The sequence below is a fragment of the Gossypium raimondii genome, chromosome 10, assembly GCF_025698545.1.
Source record: "Gossypium raimondii isolate GPD5lz chromosome 10, ASM2569854v1, whole genome shotgun sequence".
Classification (NCBI taxonomy): domain Eukaryota; kingdom Viridiplantae; phylum Streptophyta; class Magnoliopsida; order Malvales; family Malvaceae; genus Gossypium; species Gossypium raimondii.
In genome coordinates this window covers 61,226,493-61,244,848 of record NC_068574.1, presented here as the reverse complement: position 1 = coordinate 61,244,848, position 18,356 = coordinate 61,226,493, and the positions used below count along the sequence as shown (strand labels likewise).

General features: G+C 32.7%; 3 protein-coding genes across 3 annotated transcripts; 1 reads left to right on the top strand and 2 right to left on the bottom strand.

Annotated features, from left to right (window-relative positions):
- The first annotated feature begins 3,897 nt into the window (after window positions 1–3,897).
- LOC105776878 (uncharacterized) lies at window positions 3,898–7,034 on the top strand. The gene is made up of 6 exons (XM_012599822.2): window positions 3,898–4,393; window positions 4,957–5,085; window positions 5,173–5,293; window positions 5,368–5,449; window positions 6,335–6,488; window positions 6,598–7,034. Exons 1-6 carry the CDS (start codon window positions 4,088–4,090, stop codon window positions 6,730–6,732), a joined length of 927 nt encoding a protein of 308 aa, XP_012455276.1. The 5' UTR covers window positions 3,898–4,087; the 3' UTR covers window positions 6,733–7,034.
- Window positions 7,035–7,498: 464 nt separating this feature from the next.
- Window positions 7,499–11,142, bottom strand: LOC105776877 (DEAD-box ATP-dependent RNA helicase 38). Its single transcript, XM_052622879.1, has 8 exons — window positions 10,902–11,142; window positions 10,520–10,813; window positions 9,688–9,927; window positions 8,698–8,763; window positions 8,135–8,539; window positions 7,957–8,068; window positions 7,798–7,883; window positions 7,499–7,708 (listed from the first exon to the last, which is right to left on the bottom strand). The coding sequence occupies exons 1-8, from the start codon at window positions 11,115–11,117 to the stop codon at window positions 7,646–7,648; spliced, it is 1,482 nt and encodes a 493-aa protein (XP_052478839.1). The 5' UTR covers window positions 11,118–11,142; the 3' UTR covers window positions 7,499–7,645.
- Window positions 11,143–14,323: 3,181 nt separating this feature from the next.
- Window positions 14,324–17,001, bottom strand: LOC105777923 (tryptamine 5-hydroxylase). The gene is made up of 2 exons (XM_052622649.1): window positions 16,071–17,001; window positions 14,324–15,032 (listed from the first exon to the last, which is right to left on the bottom strand). Exons 1-2 carry the CDS (start codon window positions 16,959–16,961, stop codon window positions 14,415–14,417), a joined length of 1,509 nt encoding a protein of 502 aa, XP_052478609.1. The 5' UTR covers window positions 16,962–17,001; the 3' UTR covers window positions 14,324–14,414.
- Between the last annotated feature and the right edge of the window lie 1,355 nt (window positions 17,002–18,356).

The window sequence follows — 18,356 nt, the reverse complement described above, 5'->3', positions numbered from 1 at the left end:
GGACAATAATAATAGCTGTCAATTAATATTAAATTTAGAAATAAAAAAATTCATAAATAAATGGTTGAATTTTGACCAACCAAAAAAGAGTAGACAAGATTGATTATTTCTCTCTAAAAAGAAAGGAAGAAAAGTCATTGTCAATTAAGAGATAAGTCCGTGAACCTTGTTCAAGAAAAATAGATGTCTAAATTTGAATCTTAGTCCCTGTATTTTTAAACATTTAGAATTTAGTCCTCTTCTTTTAAATTAGACTTATGAAATTAAAAGTAAAAGGACTAAATTTTAAAAGCTTGAATACTATAGGGATTGAGACTATAATTAAACTGAAAACTCATAAATTTAATTACAATTATTTCCATTAAAATCAAGCTGAAGTCCAAAATGAGATGCTGACAAAATCATCATTATCTAAGCATTTATATGCAAAGCATATTCCGATTTTTTCTTAAATTATAAATTCTTAATGTCTGGTTATATAATAAATAATTTTTTATTCTCTTTCTAGATGAAGCTTATTTTAGTCATTTTGGTTTGAGGATAATTTAAAATATATTTATTTATAGTACAAAAATTTCAAGATATGGAATTTGGTTTTAATTAAAATTTATTAGATATTTGTATTAAAAATTATTAGATAAATAACCGTTGGAATTAGGTGAGATAGTAAGGGTTACTTTAATCAATGTTTAAAGGTTACCCTAGGTATGGAGCGGCTTAAAACTTGCGGCCGGCATCTATCCTCTTAATAGAGAAATTATTTTATGAACCCTTCTCACCACATCATCCATAGTTCCTTTCCAATTATTTAATGACATTTCAACAAATTTTTTCCATGTCGTTGACACATAATTTTTGTATTTTTTTTACTTTGAACACTGAATCCCAAACCTAAAATATTTAACATCGAACCTCAGACCCTAAATATTAAATCCTAACCCTAAAATTAAAATCGAATCCTGACCCAAATAGTTTAGGGTTCGAGTTCAAAATTCAAGGTTAGGGTTCAAGATTCAGGCTTTGAATTTTGAAGTCTAAGATTTGGGGTTTAGGGTTTAAGTTTAAGGTTTGGTTTTGATTTCAAGGTTAAGATTCAAGATTTAGTGTTTGAGGTTAAAAGTTCAATATTTTGGGGTCGGGATGGGATTTAGAGTTCAATGTAAAAAATACAAAAATTATGTGTCATTGACATAGAACAAATTGTTGAAATGTCATTAAAAAATTGAAAAGAGACTATAGATAATGTGGTGAATAAGGTTCGTAAGACAATTTCTACCCTTAATTGGCCTATAGAATGTGGAAGATAAGATTTTGGGTGGGTTCGTTTGACAGATAAATTGAAAAATAAAAAAATATTAGATTAATTTTGAAAAAAAATTAAATTTTTATTAAAATTTGGTGTGATGAAAATGAGATTGGACAATCTATTTATTTTATATAAAAATTAATATTAATAAGATTATAGAGTAAAATCTATTTCCATGTAAAATGTGCAATCATATCAGTGTAGCTTTAAACCCAATAGATTCGTTGCTGACATTAAATAATGAGCGGAAAGTGTGTGTCTTAAAGAACCGAACATTGTCTCTTCTCATTGGCTGCTTCGATCCACTGAAAATGTCCTATTTTTTTTATTTTTATTTCACTTTCTCCACAGCGCGTGGAATATATTTCCTTTTCAAAATTAAATTTACATAATAGGAACCATTATATTATGGTTTAATATAATATTTAGTATCTTGACACATTTTTTCTAATTTGGTACTTAAATGTTTTTGATTCAATTTGGTATCTAAACTCGACACCTTTTTCTTGATTTAGTACCTAAATTTGACGCTTTTCTGTTGGTACTTAAACTTTTTGGGGGTCCAATTTGATACATGAACTTGACTCTTTTTCCTAACTTGATACGTAATCTTATTTTTGTTCGATTTGGTACTTGTCAAACGTTTTACAAATTACTCCAATATACCAACGATGTTTTTTTATGAAGCAGCAAAAATAATTAATGTATGATTGACATATAACATATGATATGATGGTTTATTTTTGTATTTTATATGTTCAATTACTTTTAGTTTTATTTAATTACTTAATTATTTTATTAATTGAAAATAATGAATTTTTAATTTGGGGTTCTAAAAATATTCTTTTCTTATTTAATATTAATTAGTTAAGCATAGTTCAACACCTATTTTTTTAACATGAATTTCCTCTAATGTTGACAATATTTTTGTAGCATAACAAAAAAAATTAGCACTGTTAGCGTTTTGCGTAATTTGTATAACATTTAATAAATTGAACCTAAAAAAAAGTTTAGGTACCAAATTAGAAAAAAATGCCAAGTCCAAGTACCAAACTGGGCCCAAAAAAAATTTAGGTACCAAATTAGGAAAAAGTGTAAAGTTCAGATACCAAATGTTATATTAAGCCTAATATTATTAAAACAATTATTTCAAATTTTTTAGATTATTAAAGTATTATATTGTTTACTTATTTCTTTTATTTTCTTTTTGTTAAGAAAAAAATGAGAAAGTAAGTTTGCAAAGTTTATGATAATTAATCATGTATATTAGATTAAAGAGTAAATTGATTTAAATTTTTTTTACCCATTTCTACTATTAAAATTTGGTCATTGTATGTCAACATGAGGTACACCTAGCATGCTACATATTACTGTTTGATTATCTTGTCAATCACATTAGTTTCTAACAATATAAATAGATGAATTTTTTTTAACAAAAAAAACCAATTTGTTATTTGATCTAACCTATAGGGACTAATCTGATCATTTTCGGAGTAGAAGGGACAAAAATACAATTTGACTCCTACTTCCGGGGGCTCTATGATACTTTTATCTTTCAACAATCTATTTAAAATTTTTTTTACCCTAGAACTACCCATAATTCCTCCTTTCCCTTAAAAAGAAGGAAAAAATGTGTTTGAGCATGCTTAAACCGACGTTCTCCTGCACTAAAAGCAATACCAATGCCAATTGATCTAAAACTCAATACCTTAAACTTCAATTTAACTTTAGAATAATTGTTTTTTAATAATAATTAGAACCAAAATAGCCAAACACAGTTCATTATTATCCGAGACAGGGGCCAATTCATGCATAGTATTAATATCATACATAATTGTTCAGGTTTAGTCCAACTCAAAATATAAATTTCAAATTTTGTCCAAGTTCATTTAAGTTCATCTAAATTTGAAGGGTTAAATTATATTTTGGGGCCTAAACTTAGCAACTTTTCTCGTATTGAGGCTTGAATTTTTTTGTCCAAATTAGACTCCGAACTTGACAATTGTTCTTTCATACTTACAAATGAATTTTTATCTTGTATACATTCCAAAATATGGTCTAATCATGGTTTTAGTTCTTTTATTATGTTAAAATTCGAGATTCAATCTCTTAATTTTAATTTGATATAAATTGATCCTTTATTTTTATAATATTATTAACATATCCAAATTGATAACATTGTTAGTTGTTTCATGATATTACTTTTTTTTATTGTTTTTCGATTACATTGTTAGAGTCGCATAATTTTAACAAATAATAGAGGGATCAACTAGATCCTTAAGGTTGTTTTAAAAAAAAATTTTCTCACCATTGCTTACATCAACAACCAACAGTTTTATCAATTTGGACCATAATGATATTATAAGGACCAAATTATGCCAAATTAAAGAAAAGGGATTAAATCGAAAACTTCAACAAAATAGAAGGACAATGTTATAGTTAAACCCCATAATGATTAACCCCAAATAATACGCTGAAAAGGTAAAAAGAAGTACTCACTCGCTTTACAGAGCGCGTGGGTAAACATCACTTTCTCGAATCACCATTCACCACCATGACCACATCCTCTGATAAAAGAAAAAAAGAAAGCCTCTTTAAACCAAATATGAAGAAAAGACTCTCTATTTTTTAAAGTGCTAACCGTATTTAACGAACCGGTCCGGTTCCGGTTAACTGTGCGCACTTTAGCACTCCCTGCTCAGGATAAGCGCTCCCTTCCTCTTCCTCGCCGGTTATCTGTTTTTTTTCTTTTGTGTATCGTGAATCGTTCGATATTTGCGAATGGCTGAGTTGACTCGGGCCGAGGTGTATACGCCTCGGTCGATGCAAGTATGGAGGGCACTTTTGAATTGGCTTGCTTTTTTCTTTCAGATCTTCGCTCAGATCATCAGAGCCGTTGGTCAATATCCTTTGCTTTCTTCTTCGTCGACGACGGAGACGAAGACGACGACTTCGTCTTCTACGCACCGTTTTAAGCCCTTGCCGGTCGTTGACTCGGTCGAGATCGAGTGTCCCTCTACAGTCGAGATCGCTGCCGTTTTGGACTCACCCGCTCCCGTTGACGACGACCGAACCGAAAAACTCACCGTAAGAAATTGTTTTCATTTTTAGTCAGATTTATTTTCTTTAAATTACGCAATAAAAATGCAATTTCATAGGAATGGAGTTAGAATTTCAATTACCGCTTTAAAAAAATTCATTTCTTTACTGTTAGAAAAAAAATTAGAATTTGTTAAACTTAATTTGCTTTGAAAATTAAGTTGTTTGAAGAAGTAGATAAACATTTCACAAAGAAATTAAAATTATGAGCTTAGAGTTGTAGCCTTTATTCAATTTAACCTTGAAAAAAGAAATGCTAAAATGATTTATTACTTGGGAGATTTTGATATGCAAAACATCACACAAGCGAGGAATTCTTTTCTCTAGTCGTTGCGTTGAAGAGCAATTAGAGCGGCGCTCTCTCGAGGTAAAACCATGGCCGTTGAAGAGCTTCGCGCATCTCAAGTATGGTACCGCACTCAAAGAGAATAATTTCTTGACTTGTGTGATGTTTCGTATATCAATAGATGTAAAAGGAGAACCTCTCGATTCTTGAGGTTTTGTGCAACGATGTATCACCGATGTTCTACATCTAATCATTGCTCCTGCAGGTAGTTCTCGACTTGGATGAAACTCTAGTATGTGCGTATGAGACATCTAGTCTTCCACTGGCCCTTCGCAGTCAAGCAACGGATGCCGGATTGAAGTGGTTTGAACTTGAATGTGTATCTTCAGACAAGGTATCATATGAATAATCAATTCTCTACTTTAAATGCTTTGCTATTTACATGATAGCTTTTGTCATTTGTGTGCTTTGATCCTTGAAGGAATTCGAAGGGAAACCTAAGATCAGTTACGTTACAGTGTTTGAGCGCCCGGGATTGCAAGAATTCTTGAATCAACTAAGTGAATTTGCTGAACTTGTTCTATTCACTGCTGGCCTTGAAGGTTTGCGCACTATTAAACATTGTTTTGTTTTCATTCATTTTCATCCTTTTATTTGTTTCCCCAATCCTCCACAGGCTATGCTAGACCACTTGTTGACAGAATTGATGCGGAAAATCGATTTAGTCATCGACTTTATAGGCCTTCTACAATTTGTACGTAAGTACCACGTCCTTCATATGATCTTTCTATGATCTTCCGGCCTTCATTCTCTCGGTTTTGTAGATGGGAAATTATACTGCTAGTGGTTCTTTGCATTTCATTGCCTATGTTATGCTGATGATACTTTTTGGGGATACTTCTGCCCCAGAAATCCATGAGGGCGAAAATCTAGATGTGTTAAAGCTGTTTCTTGAGTTACATGTATAAATTATCATTTACGTAAAATGAGCATCAGTTCAACTTCGAATTTTCGAGTTTCAAGTAGGATTTCAGCAGGTATTAGGCCATCTTAAGGTAATGTTTGTATGCAAGGAATGCATTGATAAGGTTTTGTATTAAGATTTTGGAATCAGAAACATGAAGGAACTAGTTTTAGTACCCGAAAACTCCGTATTTGTGTGAGGCTTTTGATGTTTTAGAAGCAAACTTGTGCTTTGTGTCAGAAATTATACTACTAATGGTTCTTTACATTTCATTCCCTATGTTATACTAAATGGACCTTGATCATGATACTTTCCGGGGATTCTTCTGCCGCGGAAATCCATGAGGGCAAAAATCTACATGTGTTGAAGCTGTTTCTTGAGTTACATGTATAAATTCTCGTTTACGTAAAATGAGCATCAGTTCCAACTTTGAATTTTCAAGTTTTATGTAGAATTTCATCGGGTTTTAGGCTGTCTTAAGGTCACATTTGTATGTAAGGAATGCATTGATAAGGTTTTCTATTAAAATTTTGGTACCTTAAACATGAACTAGTTTTAGTATCCGAACACTCTGTATTTGTGCGCGGTTTTTGATGTTTTAGAAGAGAATTTGTGCTTTCCTTTGTATCAGATGCATAATCAATCGACTTCTTCATGATTTTCTTCTGATATTTTACAGTGAGTTTCGAGAACATGTGAAAGACCTCTCCTGCTTATCGAAAAATTTATGCCGAACCGTTATCGTAGACAACAATCCCTTTAGTTTCTTGTTGCAACCACTAAACGGGATCCCATGCATTCCATTTTCTGCGGGGCAACCACATGATACACAGGTACCACGATTCCTGTCGTCTTAAAACTCGTTATCTTCATTCAATATCGATTAGTTATAGTATGCCTGGTTACTTACACAATGTTTACATCCGGTTTTATGTCGAAAAGCTTCTGGATGTCCTCCTTCCACTTCTCAAGCACCTTTCTCTACAGAAAGACGTGAGACCTTTTCTTTATGATCGGTTCCACATGCCCGAATGGTTTCAAAAGCAAGGGATCCCTTCTTCTAGTTGGTCAGCTTAGGAAGAAAGAGATTCATTACATGTACTTTCCGTTACCGATCTCTGTCCAAAGGTATCATAAATTTTACAGATAGCATCCGAATTCCATCGATCAACGCCAACGATGTTTTGCAAATGGATTAATGCAATGCTATCTCTTATTCTATTAGGTAAATCATTTATGTATTTAGATCCACCTAAAAAAGAATTGTTCATTCTTAGTGTAACTTTGTTTATAGGCTTGCAATCTTGTTTGAATGTTTTATGTATCTTTCAGAATTTTGTAAATTTTCTCCTCAAATCAATTATTATTTTTAGCTTTAACTTTGGTATCCGTGTTGGACAAAGCGGATTGATTTCTGATTTCGGGTTTTAGTTATTTTAATTTTGGGTTATTTCAAATTTGAATTGTTTGATTTCAAGTAAGCTAATTTGATTTTTTAAATTGGTTCGTTTCGAGTTCAAGCACAAATCCTTTTAATAAAGGTATAGTGCAAGCAACCCAAAATTTAGGGGTGTTCAAATTCGGTTTGGAAGTTTGATTATCGATTAATTCAGTTTGAAATTGAGTAATTAACTGAACTTAGTAATTAATAATATAAATTATAAATAGTTTTAGTTTAATTAATTCGGTTAAATGAAGATTACCAATTTATATTTTATATGTTTTATACTTGTTTTAACAAAAAAACATAAATATATAAATTTCAATTAATTCGATTAACCAACTGAATTAATCGAAATATTTCAGTTCGACTATAATGTTTTTACTTTTATAATGTTATAAAATCAAACCTTTTTCTATGATTTCATGCCAAAATGTAAAATTATGAAAAATCCAACCAAAATATTTACCTAAAATTCCCAAAATGTGCTCCAAAAATCCCAACATGTAAATTTTAAACTCCAAAATTATTCCAAATTTCAAGCTTTGGTTACAGTAAACCAGCTGATCTGAGAGCAACTACAAAGTCTTCCTCATTTCTCCAGTCACGAACCTACATCCATGATAACATGAAAATGAGAAAGCATAAAAGGAAAAACAAAATTTAGATAATGCACACACCATAGACATGAGAGGGCTTACCTCTGCAATTTCCGTGCCGAAATGATTTTCGATTTTGGTCATTATCGTTTTGTCTGCATCGCTGCATAGCAAGTTGAACACAGCTCCTGCAAATCCATGTACATGATGTTTTAACATACGGACAAGACGCAAAAGGGTTCAATCATTTCGACAACTTACCCTTGCGGCCGAATCGTCCTGCTCTGCCAATTCTATGCATGTAAACTTCACAATCAGGCTCCGTAGGATGGTTATGTTTCACAGGAAGGTCATAGTTAATCACCAAATTGACCTGCAGATATATACAGTATTAAAATGTTGGCAACTCGAAAAAGATTGATCAAAAGGGAAACGATACCTGATCTTGATCAAAACCCCGAGCAAGAAGATCGGTTGAAATAAGGACTTGAGTCAACCCATCTTTAAACTCTTTCACTATCCTGTCTCGGTCTTCTTGCTTGAGAGCACCTTGAATTGTGGTAACATCGTAACCAATTTCAACAAGGATCCAGTGCAACGTCATTGCACTATTCCTGGTGCGTACAAATATTATCGTCTGTCCTACACGCTCTCCGAATTCCAAAATTCGGTCCTTGATCACCATAACCTTAGCAAGTTCATCAGGACAATTCACTTTGTACTGTTTCACCGACTGTAATGATAGTTCTTCCTTCTTCACAAATAACTGGTTGTGATTTCCTTTAACTATCTTTGCAGCAAATTCTTTAACAGTCTCATTGAATGTGGCAGAGAAGAAGAGAACCTAAAGATTAATTCAAAACCAGACATACAATCCATCACTAAGCATGCAAAATCACTTTTTACAGACAAAACATCATTAGCATCAAAATATTAACAATCTTAACATATGCATCCTAGACCAAATAAATAACATTTAGAATATATGTTTGAAATAAAAACCTGACACTGAGGATTGACGCATCGAATCTTGTTTATTATGTGCACAGAATCATCTTTAAATCCATCCTGCAGCAAACAAATGTCCATGATGATCAACAGTAAGTTCATATGATTGAACAACATGATTAAAGGAATGTCCATTCTTCCAAAATCAATCATAAGGCGGGCAATTTGAATAATGCAATAAACAAACATAGGTAAAAGCAATGTGTAGGCCCTATAGTAAGAGTCAAATTGCATTTTGTAATCTCTACTAAAAAAATGGGCATATTAATCTAACTCATCATTTTGTTTAAAATTTCATCCATTTTTGCTGTTGAAAACTGGTCATTGTACCTTAACATGAGGTAAATATGGCACGCCATATTGCATACACCAGTTTTTAATAATACAAATAGATGTAATTTTTAACAAAAAAGGACCAATTTACTTTAATTTGTCCATTTTTTAGGTAGAAGAGTCAGAATACAATTTAACTCCTAACACAAGGACCTCTATGATACTTCTACCAACAAACATACTTACAAGGGAGGGGAAATCAATACTACCATACAAAATCAAGACATACATAAACCAAGTAAAGCTTTAAAAAATCAGCATTAATTAAAAAAACAAAGAGAACTCTAAATTACAAAGTCCAAGCAAAAATAAACTATTAAACCGTAGGTTAATATGGTGACTAAGCTCGGCCTGGCTTAAATTTAACCTGACCTAATTTATAAACAAACACCTTTAAATTTAAAATAAGCTTGGATTAAACTTTTACAAATATAAGCGGGGCTTAGAAAAAATTTTAAATTCATATTTTGGATAAACCTGAACTTAAACAAGTATAAAATATGTTAATATTTATGCTTAAATCCGACCTATAAACACTTTTAATCATAGATAAACCAAGTGAAGCTCTAAACAAAAGCATTAATACAGAAAACAAGAGAACTCTAAATTACAAATTCCAAGCAAAAAATAAACTATTAAAGCATAGGTTACCTCTGCAAGCATGTGATCAGCCTCATCCAACACAAGAATCTTGAGATAACTCAAACTCAATTTATTAGCACGTATCCGATGCCTAATAGTGCCCGGGGTGCCGATAACTATTTGAGATGTAATAGGCGGCCTAATAGTTTGCTTCTTGCCCGTATGAATTTCATTTCCAAATCCCGCTCGAATAGCACATTCTGAAGTTATCCCACTATATTTCCCCATCTTCCTAAGCACTTCCAGATTCTGCACAAAATAACCCCAAAACTGAGAATTTCATTAAAAAAAGTCAATGATCATAACTAAAAACCGATTTCATTAAAAATCGAAAATTCATTCATAGAAACTACACTCGAATAACTAAAATAACTCAAAATCAATAATCATAACTAAAAGTCAAATTTCATTTTTCAAATTCATAAAAATTAAACTTGAAGAAGCAAATAACCCAAAATCAAGTCGAATTTCATTAAAACATCAAAACTACACCGAAATAACTATAATAACTCAACATTAATAATCACAACTAAAAGTTGAATTTTATTAAAACATCGAAAATTCAAATTCATAAAAATTAAACCAAAATAATCCGAAATTAATGATCACAACAAAAAGTTTGAAATTACCAAAATAACCACCCAAAATCAATGATGATAAATAAAAGTCAAATTTCATTAAAACATGGAAAATTCAAATTCATAAAAGCTAAAATAATAGAAACTAAACCTTAATAATCAAAATAACCAAACATAACCCGAAGTAGATGATCATAACTAAAAATTCAAATCCATAGAAACTAAAAACCGAATTTGAAAATTCAAATCGGTAGAAACTAAACCTGAATGGCCAATTCTCTGGTAGGACAAATACAGAATGCTTGAGGAGCTTTTAATTTCGGATCGATACGAGATAACATTCCGAGAGTAAAGCAAGCAGTTTTTCCAGAACCATTATGAGCTTGAGCAATTAAATCCAAATAAGGAGGATTCAAAATCATTGGCAAACTAATTGCCTGAATTTTACTAGGTTTTTCATATTTCATCTCAACGTATAATCCCTTCAATAATTCTGGTAACAAATTCAATTCCTCAAACGTAAATGCCGATGCGTACGGCGTATCCCCTGACGTAATCTGAAAAACAAAATTACGACTCAAAATCTTAAATCTCTCGATCAAACTACACAAAAAACTAAAAATTTCTAGATTCAAGAATGTATACGGTTTTAATGTTGCAGCTTTCAGGATCATGAAAGAACTTATTATTGCTCTCGTTGATCGTTAGGTTCCCGATTTCGATTTCGGATGCGATTTTTTCTTCCGATTTTGAGGAACTGCTTGGTTCCTCTACAGCATCGTGTTTTAAATCGGCCAAATGTGCCGTCGTGTCGGCGGCGGAAATGGTGGACGTGGCGGAGTCTGCGGCGGTGGCAGCCATGAAGTTTTCTAAATTAAGGGAACTAATGGCGGGAAGGTAGGTTTTGTTTCTTTTTACGGTTAGTTTCGATGGAATGTAGAAACCATATATAGGGTAACTTCAGCTTAATAGTTAAGCAGTAATTTTACGGGTCAAAATTTTAATTATAAAAAAATTTAAATATTATTTTAAAAAAAAATTATATTTCTAATATTTATTATTTAGTGGTAATTTTAGCTTAATACTCTCTATTCGTTTTAAATTAAATAAAATAATTAAAATATATTTATTTAAATTTCATTATTAAAGAAATTTTTTATATTATATATATTTTTAAGATAAATACAAACGACTCTATCGATTGTTACGATCTAAGAAAAATTTTATTCAAACTAACTATAAGATTTAAACTGGATTCAAATATATGCGAAATAATTCCATTGTTATTTCAACCACTTGTTGATATATTTCTAATATTTTATGATATATCAATAATTTTGGTCAATTTTTAATTATAATTTTTGTAATGGGTAAATTCAAAAGGGTTAATTATAATTTATATTTATTTGATATTTAAATTTTTATTTAATTAATCCTGTGCATGACTAATATTATTAAATTACGCTGATGTGTCAACAAAAAATATTTTCTTTATAAATATTAGATATTTTTACTGTTGAGCGTCGCCGTCTACCCCTGACTAGACCTGTCCATGGCTGGGCGGCTCGGCCCGGCTCGACGGCCCGCCCGAAATATGGGAGGGTTCGGGTAAAAATATAGGCCCAAAATATGGGCTTGGGCAAAAAAACGAGGCCCGTTTAAAAAATGAGCCGGGCTCGGGCTCAACTTTTTTGGCCCGAGCTCGGCCCGACTCGGCCCGAATATAATAAATATATATTTTATTTTTATTTTTTAATTTTAAAATACTTTAAAAATATTTTTATTTTTGTTTTTTATTTTTAAAATATTTTTTTGTGTTTATTAAAAATCGGGCCGGGCCGGGCTAGGCTCGGGCTTATTTTTTTCCTGGGCCGGGCCTGGGCAAAAATTTTAGGCCCATATTTTGGGCCGGGCCCGGGCCTAAGAGGCAGGCCGAAAATTTTTCCAGGCCCGGCCCGGCACATGGACAAGTCTACCCCTGACCGTCGACAAGCCTTTGCTCTCTCTTTTTTCCTTTTCCCCTCCCTCTTTTGTCATCATTTGGGCTGCTGGCAAGCTTATTTTTTGGCCGCCATTCAGAGCTCCTCTTTTTTTTTTTTTTACTCCTTTTCCTCTTTCTTCTTCTTCCCTAATCAAAATAATCAAAACCTTAACTAATGTCCATTGCTTCTCCAATGATGAATGGAGATTAGATCTCTCTCTCTCTTTCTCTCCCCCTCTCTTTTCTTCTCTTTCCCAAATCGAAACCCTATTCATCATCCGTTGCTTCTCCAGCAATTGATGAAAATCAAATCTCTCAAAAATCTACCTGGGCCAATGGGTTGGTGCGATTAAATATGATGGATTAAGTTTACTTGTTGTAAGAATTGAAGATAGTGAATATTTCTTATTAGCCTAAAATTTGTAGATATAGAGAAACCAAACTGTAAAAACAATTTTTATATCCCCTATTTTTGTGCATTGTTTTGCAGTGTTTGAAGAAGTGTCAGCTTCCTAGTCAGTCACTTATTCCAAGTACATATCTTGTTCATTAACAACTACTTTCAAGTCAACAAAACCTAACACGACACTTGTTCAGGAAACTATTCAAGAATGGTCTCATGAACCATGTACCATTTTCAATATAGATAGTAAGTGTAACACCCCAAAATTTCTGGTACAACACCTAAGGATTAAACATAGTGAATTTTTGAGGAAATATGGAAATGAGTCAAATAAAGGATCAAACCATAGATTTTAAAAAGTTGAATAATTAAAATATAATTTGATCAAATTGAGAAAACATAGGCATTGATGATTATTGAGCATGAGAATGAGTTGAAATATGTTTTAATTGTACTTGAACTGAAGCTATACCTATGGCAACGAATACCCGACTATTAAGCCAACACATAATGTTTGAATTTTTTTTTTTGATATTATATAATTGAAGTTTCATTTTAGCCCTTAAATGCGAATTAATTTGGAGATTGAATGCGCACATTTTGCTTAGTTTAACTTGGTTATATCAAACTCCCCCCTCACCCCATCAGCATCCTAGTTGCCAACCCTTCATCTTCTTCTAGGGAGAATTTTCCTTTTCTTTTTCTTACCATTTTTCTTGAAATCAAGTCCTCCCAATTTTGATTTTTCACCAAAATTAAGCAAAAAATCATTTTTTAAGCTCATTTCCACCATTGTTTTCTTCATCCAAGCTTAATGCTTCATGGGTTTGATGAGAGAAAGTTGAATTTAAGGAGAGAAAAGTCCAAATAAAGTAAGAAATTGTACTTCCATCATTCCTACCTTGCTATTTGAAATTTTTGTTAGGAGAAAGCTTTATAAGCTTGGGTTTTTATATTTTTAATTTGTGGGAAACGTGGAAATGATGGAAAGTGAGCTTCCAAGCTTGGAGGAGAAGATTTAAGTGTTAAAAAACTTAGTTATGAGTTTTAGTTCATCCAAGAGGTAAGTATCTTTGAATTTGCTAACTTTCCTTTTATAGAATGAATGTGAAAATTGATAATCAACTTATTAAATGGCTCAAATAAATACGTGTATAGGAATGATCGGACAAAAAAGCCAAGATGGTGCTTTTATTTGCAGTGGCTACTCTCTTCAAGCTGGAATAAAGCACAAGAAACTACCAATGGGATTACAGTGTCACAGCTGAAGCAATGACAGTGCAAGGAACAATATGTTTTATTGAAGGATTGCCAAGCTTTGTGATGTGATCATCGTTGCAGTCGGCTAGAGGTTGGCCCCGGAGAGCCAGTATCCGGCAGTGTTTGACAACAATTTGGCGGAGTGTGGGAAGTGGATGGGGAAGGGGAGGAGAGCAAATGCTCATGTTTTCCATGGGTTCGGTGCTTCCATGGCTGAACCTTGGTTGGCTGCTCATGGAGATCCCTCCAGGAATGGATTTAGTTCTTCATTTTTCAATCAATTAGAGTCCTTCAATTCATTAGCAACTTATTATTCTAATAATTTATTTGGTTTTCATTCTTCTTTCTTTGAATTGCCTACTGGACTGAAAAACTTATAATCAAGAATAGCAAGTGAAATTCATCCAAACACACCCCTGGGGATAAATCAATAACTTGGTTATTTTTATTTTAAAAGAGTGAAACAGTTCTACAAGATGGTCTCGACTTCACTTCATTGTCCTAGTTGTTAACTTCACAATCCTTTGTTTACCGTCGGGACGAGTATTAGCGGAGTTCGTTTCCTCGATGCAAGGCCGAAAATTTCATCAACATCAACATCATCAGTATGAATTCCGTAAGGCAATTCCCAGTCAAAGTGAAACAAGAGGCGAGCAAGTGCGATCTCGACGGTGGCAAGACCGAAAGTATAACCAGGGCAACCTCTTCTCCCACCGCCAAATGGTAAAAACCGAAAATCTTGATCTTTAAGATCAATGTTTGAATCTTGGAATCTATTGGGATTAAATTGAAGGGGATTATCCCATGAATTGGGATCTCTTCCTATAGCGTAAGTGTTGATAAGGAGGCGAGTTTTGGGTGGTATTTTGTAGCCATCAATAATGCATTCATCCATGGATTCTCTTGGAACCAATAAGGGCACCGTTGGATGTAGTCTCATAGCCTCTTTGATAATGGATTTGATGAAGTGAAGGTGTTGAAGATGGGTTTCGTCGATGACTTTACCGGTTCGACGTGCGACGGCTCGAACCTCTTCTTGTGCTTGCTTCATTATTTCAGGGTGTTTGGCTAACTCTGTCATTGTCCATTCCAAGGTTGCTGCTGATGTATCTGTTCCTGCAACAAACATGTCCTAAACATCCAAAAAAGCCATTTCACTTTTAAATTAATGAATACATCACAACTTAAAAATAAATAAATAAAGTTAAGACATGTTTGAACTGGTTTGATTGGGAATTGATCGTGTATCGGTCTAAGGAATGGTTTTGAAACGGTTAAATTGAGAATCGATATAAGTTAATTGAATTAACAGTTAAATCATATTTTTTTAAATTTTTTTAATAATTTTAGTTAAAGTAAAATGAGTTCAGAGTGTTGAGTGGCACTTGACAATGCCACCTACAGACTAGGGTGGTTAAAAACTTATGTTATTTGATTTGACAATTCAATAAAGAAAATCTTTAAACCCGTTAATGTGTTATTTTATTGAAGATATTATGATCCATCAATGGAAAACCTATCATTAGCATTTTAAGATGGGATTGGATTAGAGTGAATCAAATCAACTCTTGAAACATGAAGGACTAATGAGGACTATGTAGTTATTTTAGAAATCAGATCTTCGATTGATTGTATTTTGATTATTGAGATTGTAATGGCTAATTTCAAGAAGTTACTTTGATATTCACTTAAATTCTACTTAGCAAGCTGAATTCGAATATATGCTTTTGAGGCTTGTATAGGTTTTGAGTAATAGAGTATTGAGTGCATTCTAATATGTTCATTGATAAACTGTTTTGTGAGAGTGCAAATTGTATTGTAAATACCATTGAGCGTTTACTATTCAAGTTATCGAGGAGATTTAGAGGTGAATATTCTAACCTTTAGATATAAAGGAAATATATTTACATTTGGAAAGTGATAGGTGATATCTCTAACATTTAGATACAATTATTTTCATATTAGGGCTTAAATTTGACAATTATTCTATTGAACTTTGGGTTTTCAAAAGAATATCAGGTATTAACTTGAAAAAAAAGTTCAAGTCTACGAGTTCAATATCTAACTTGAGAGGAAAAAAATTGAGGTCTGAAATGAAAATAATTGTCAAGGCCCAAAAAATAAGTAACCCAAAATTTTGTTAGTTGAACAAGTTAGATGAAAGATTTACCAGAACAAGAGCCTTGAGATTATCATCAGTAATGGGTACTTCCAAGTTATCTTGCTTTTGTACTCTCAATAGAACATCCACAAAATCCTCTTTAATCCCAGTTTCACCCCTTTGTAAATGCTCCTGTATTACCTCATCGCAAACTCGCCTTAGCTCGTTCAAATTCTTCATCAACCTTCGTTTATACCCACTCACTGAGTGAACCCATTCCCACTCGGGGAAGAAATCCCCTACGCTCATCCCTGCGAACAGTTCCTGTGTCTCCCTCAACACTGCTGCCAAATGATTTGACGATCCTACCCTTTCCGTGAACCTCCTCCCAAACGCCACCCTACATAAGATATCATTCGCTAACGACAAGAAAAGCTCACTTACGTTGACTTCTGAACCGGGGTGAGCTGACAACGTTGTTAGTAACCGACTCACTTCTTCATCTCGGATGAGTTGAAACGAGTTGACTCGCTTGGAGCTAAGTAGCTCGGTGACACAGATTTTTCTAGCTTGACGCCAGTAAGGTCCGTAAGGAGAGAACGTAACGTCGGAACAGTTGAAAGACAAGTACTGAGCTGAAACGAGTTGAGGACGATTTGAGAAGACATGGTCATGAGTTTTGAGGATGAGTCGAGCGAGTCGAGGCGAAGAGACGATGACGGTGGGAACTTGGCCGAGCTGAAGGTAGATTATTGGACCGAGTTTTTGAGCGAGTATAGTGAAGGTATGATGTGGCATGTCGGTGAGGAGATGAAGGTGACCGATTATGGGAAGACTTGGTGGTGACGGTGGGGTTAGTGACTGTGACCGTGAGTTTAGCCATTTTCGTAGGTAAGTGATGAAGGTAAGGATACCGAGTAGAAGGGAAACAAAAATGATTTGAGGGGTAAAACGGTCCATATATTTTTGAAAACGTAGTCGGATGTAGGGAAGACTTAGTAGCTAATGGCTTATATAGAAGGTTGGACCATTTCTTTTATGACTAAAATAACCTTGTTTGTAGTTTGTATAAAAGGTTGAAATAAAGGGTATAGTGGAGAAATCATGTGGATGAACACAGCAAATTACCATTAAAGTCCGATAGTAAGAAGACGGAACATTAGATCCGGTAGCATTAATTGCAATACAGAAACGTGAACAACGCTTTGGGTGTTTTTTAATTTATTGTGAGGGCGACCAATGATGAGTTCATTTAACTCCTTTTAAGTATAATAATAAATAATAATAAAAGATTTTATCAATTTATATACATATTGTATAATAATAAATTTTATATACAAAATTAAAATATTTATAATTTAGAAACTTCAAAATTATTTGAATTTGTTAGAGCTCATCTAACTTGATCCAAGTTCAAATCTGAAAAAAAAAAAAAAAAGAATTTGAACCCCAAAAAATCCAAGTCCAAAAAGGCTTAAGTCTAAAAAAAAAAAAAATCTAAGCTTAAATTGATTTAAACCCGACAAAACCTAAATTCGAAAAAATCCTTATCCAAACTGGCTCATTTACCACCTGAACGAGTAATTATAAACTTATAATGAGTTTACATGATATTTATTTTTATATTTTTCATTATAATTATTTGTTAACCCAAAACAATATTAACATGACATCAAGGTATCTTTCACCTTATACTCCTAATTATAGTATTAAGGAACACATTATAATAAATGCTCGAGAAAAAAATATTTTGCATTTGAATAAATTATTCTGTCAATTATTAAAATATTATTTTTTTGAAATTTTTAGAATTAAGATCAAGAGATAAATTTGTTGATTTTTTAAAATCAAGATTAAATTAATAGAATGTACAAATTGAATAAATTTGTTCAATTTCTCTAATAGCAGTGACTAAATTGAAAATTATATATTTTTAAATGATCAAAATAAAACTACCCTAATCTTTATGTGACTCATCATAGAATCTACCCATTTTGAAAATAAATTCTTAATGCTAAAGCATTTAATATGACAAGAAGAAAAAAACACATTATTTAACATATAACAAGGGGAACTAATTAAGAATTTTATCGAACCCTATGTGATGTCTTGATAATTATGGTATTCATCACCCCAAGTGTGCTTTGAGTTTGAGTCGCGTTAAGCGCATTTGTTACTTGGACTTTACCATGTTATTGTGAAAACTTGCCTATTCATTCCACTAGTTTCATTTTCTTTTATTCACAACTGTTAGATAAATGAAATAACTTCGCTATTTAAATCTCTGGCAAAATGTTTATGTAAATTTATTTTATTAGCATAACAATAAATTTATCTTTTTAACGTTTGTATAAC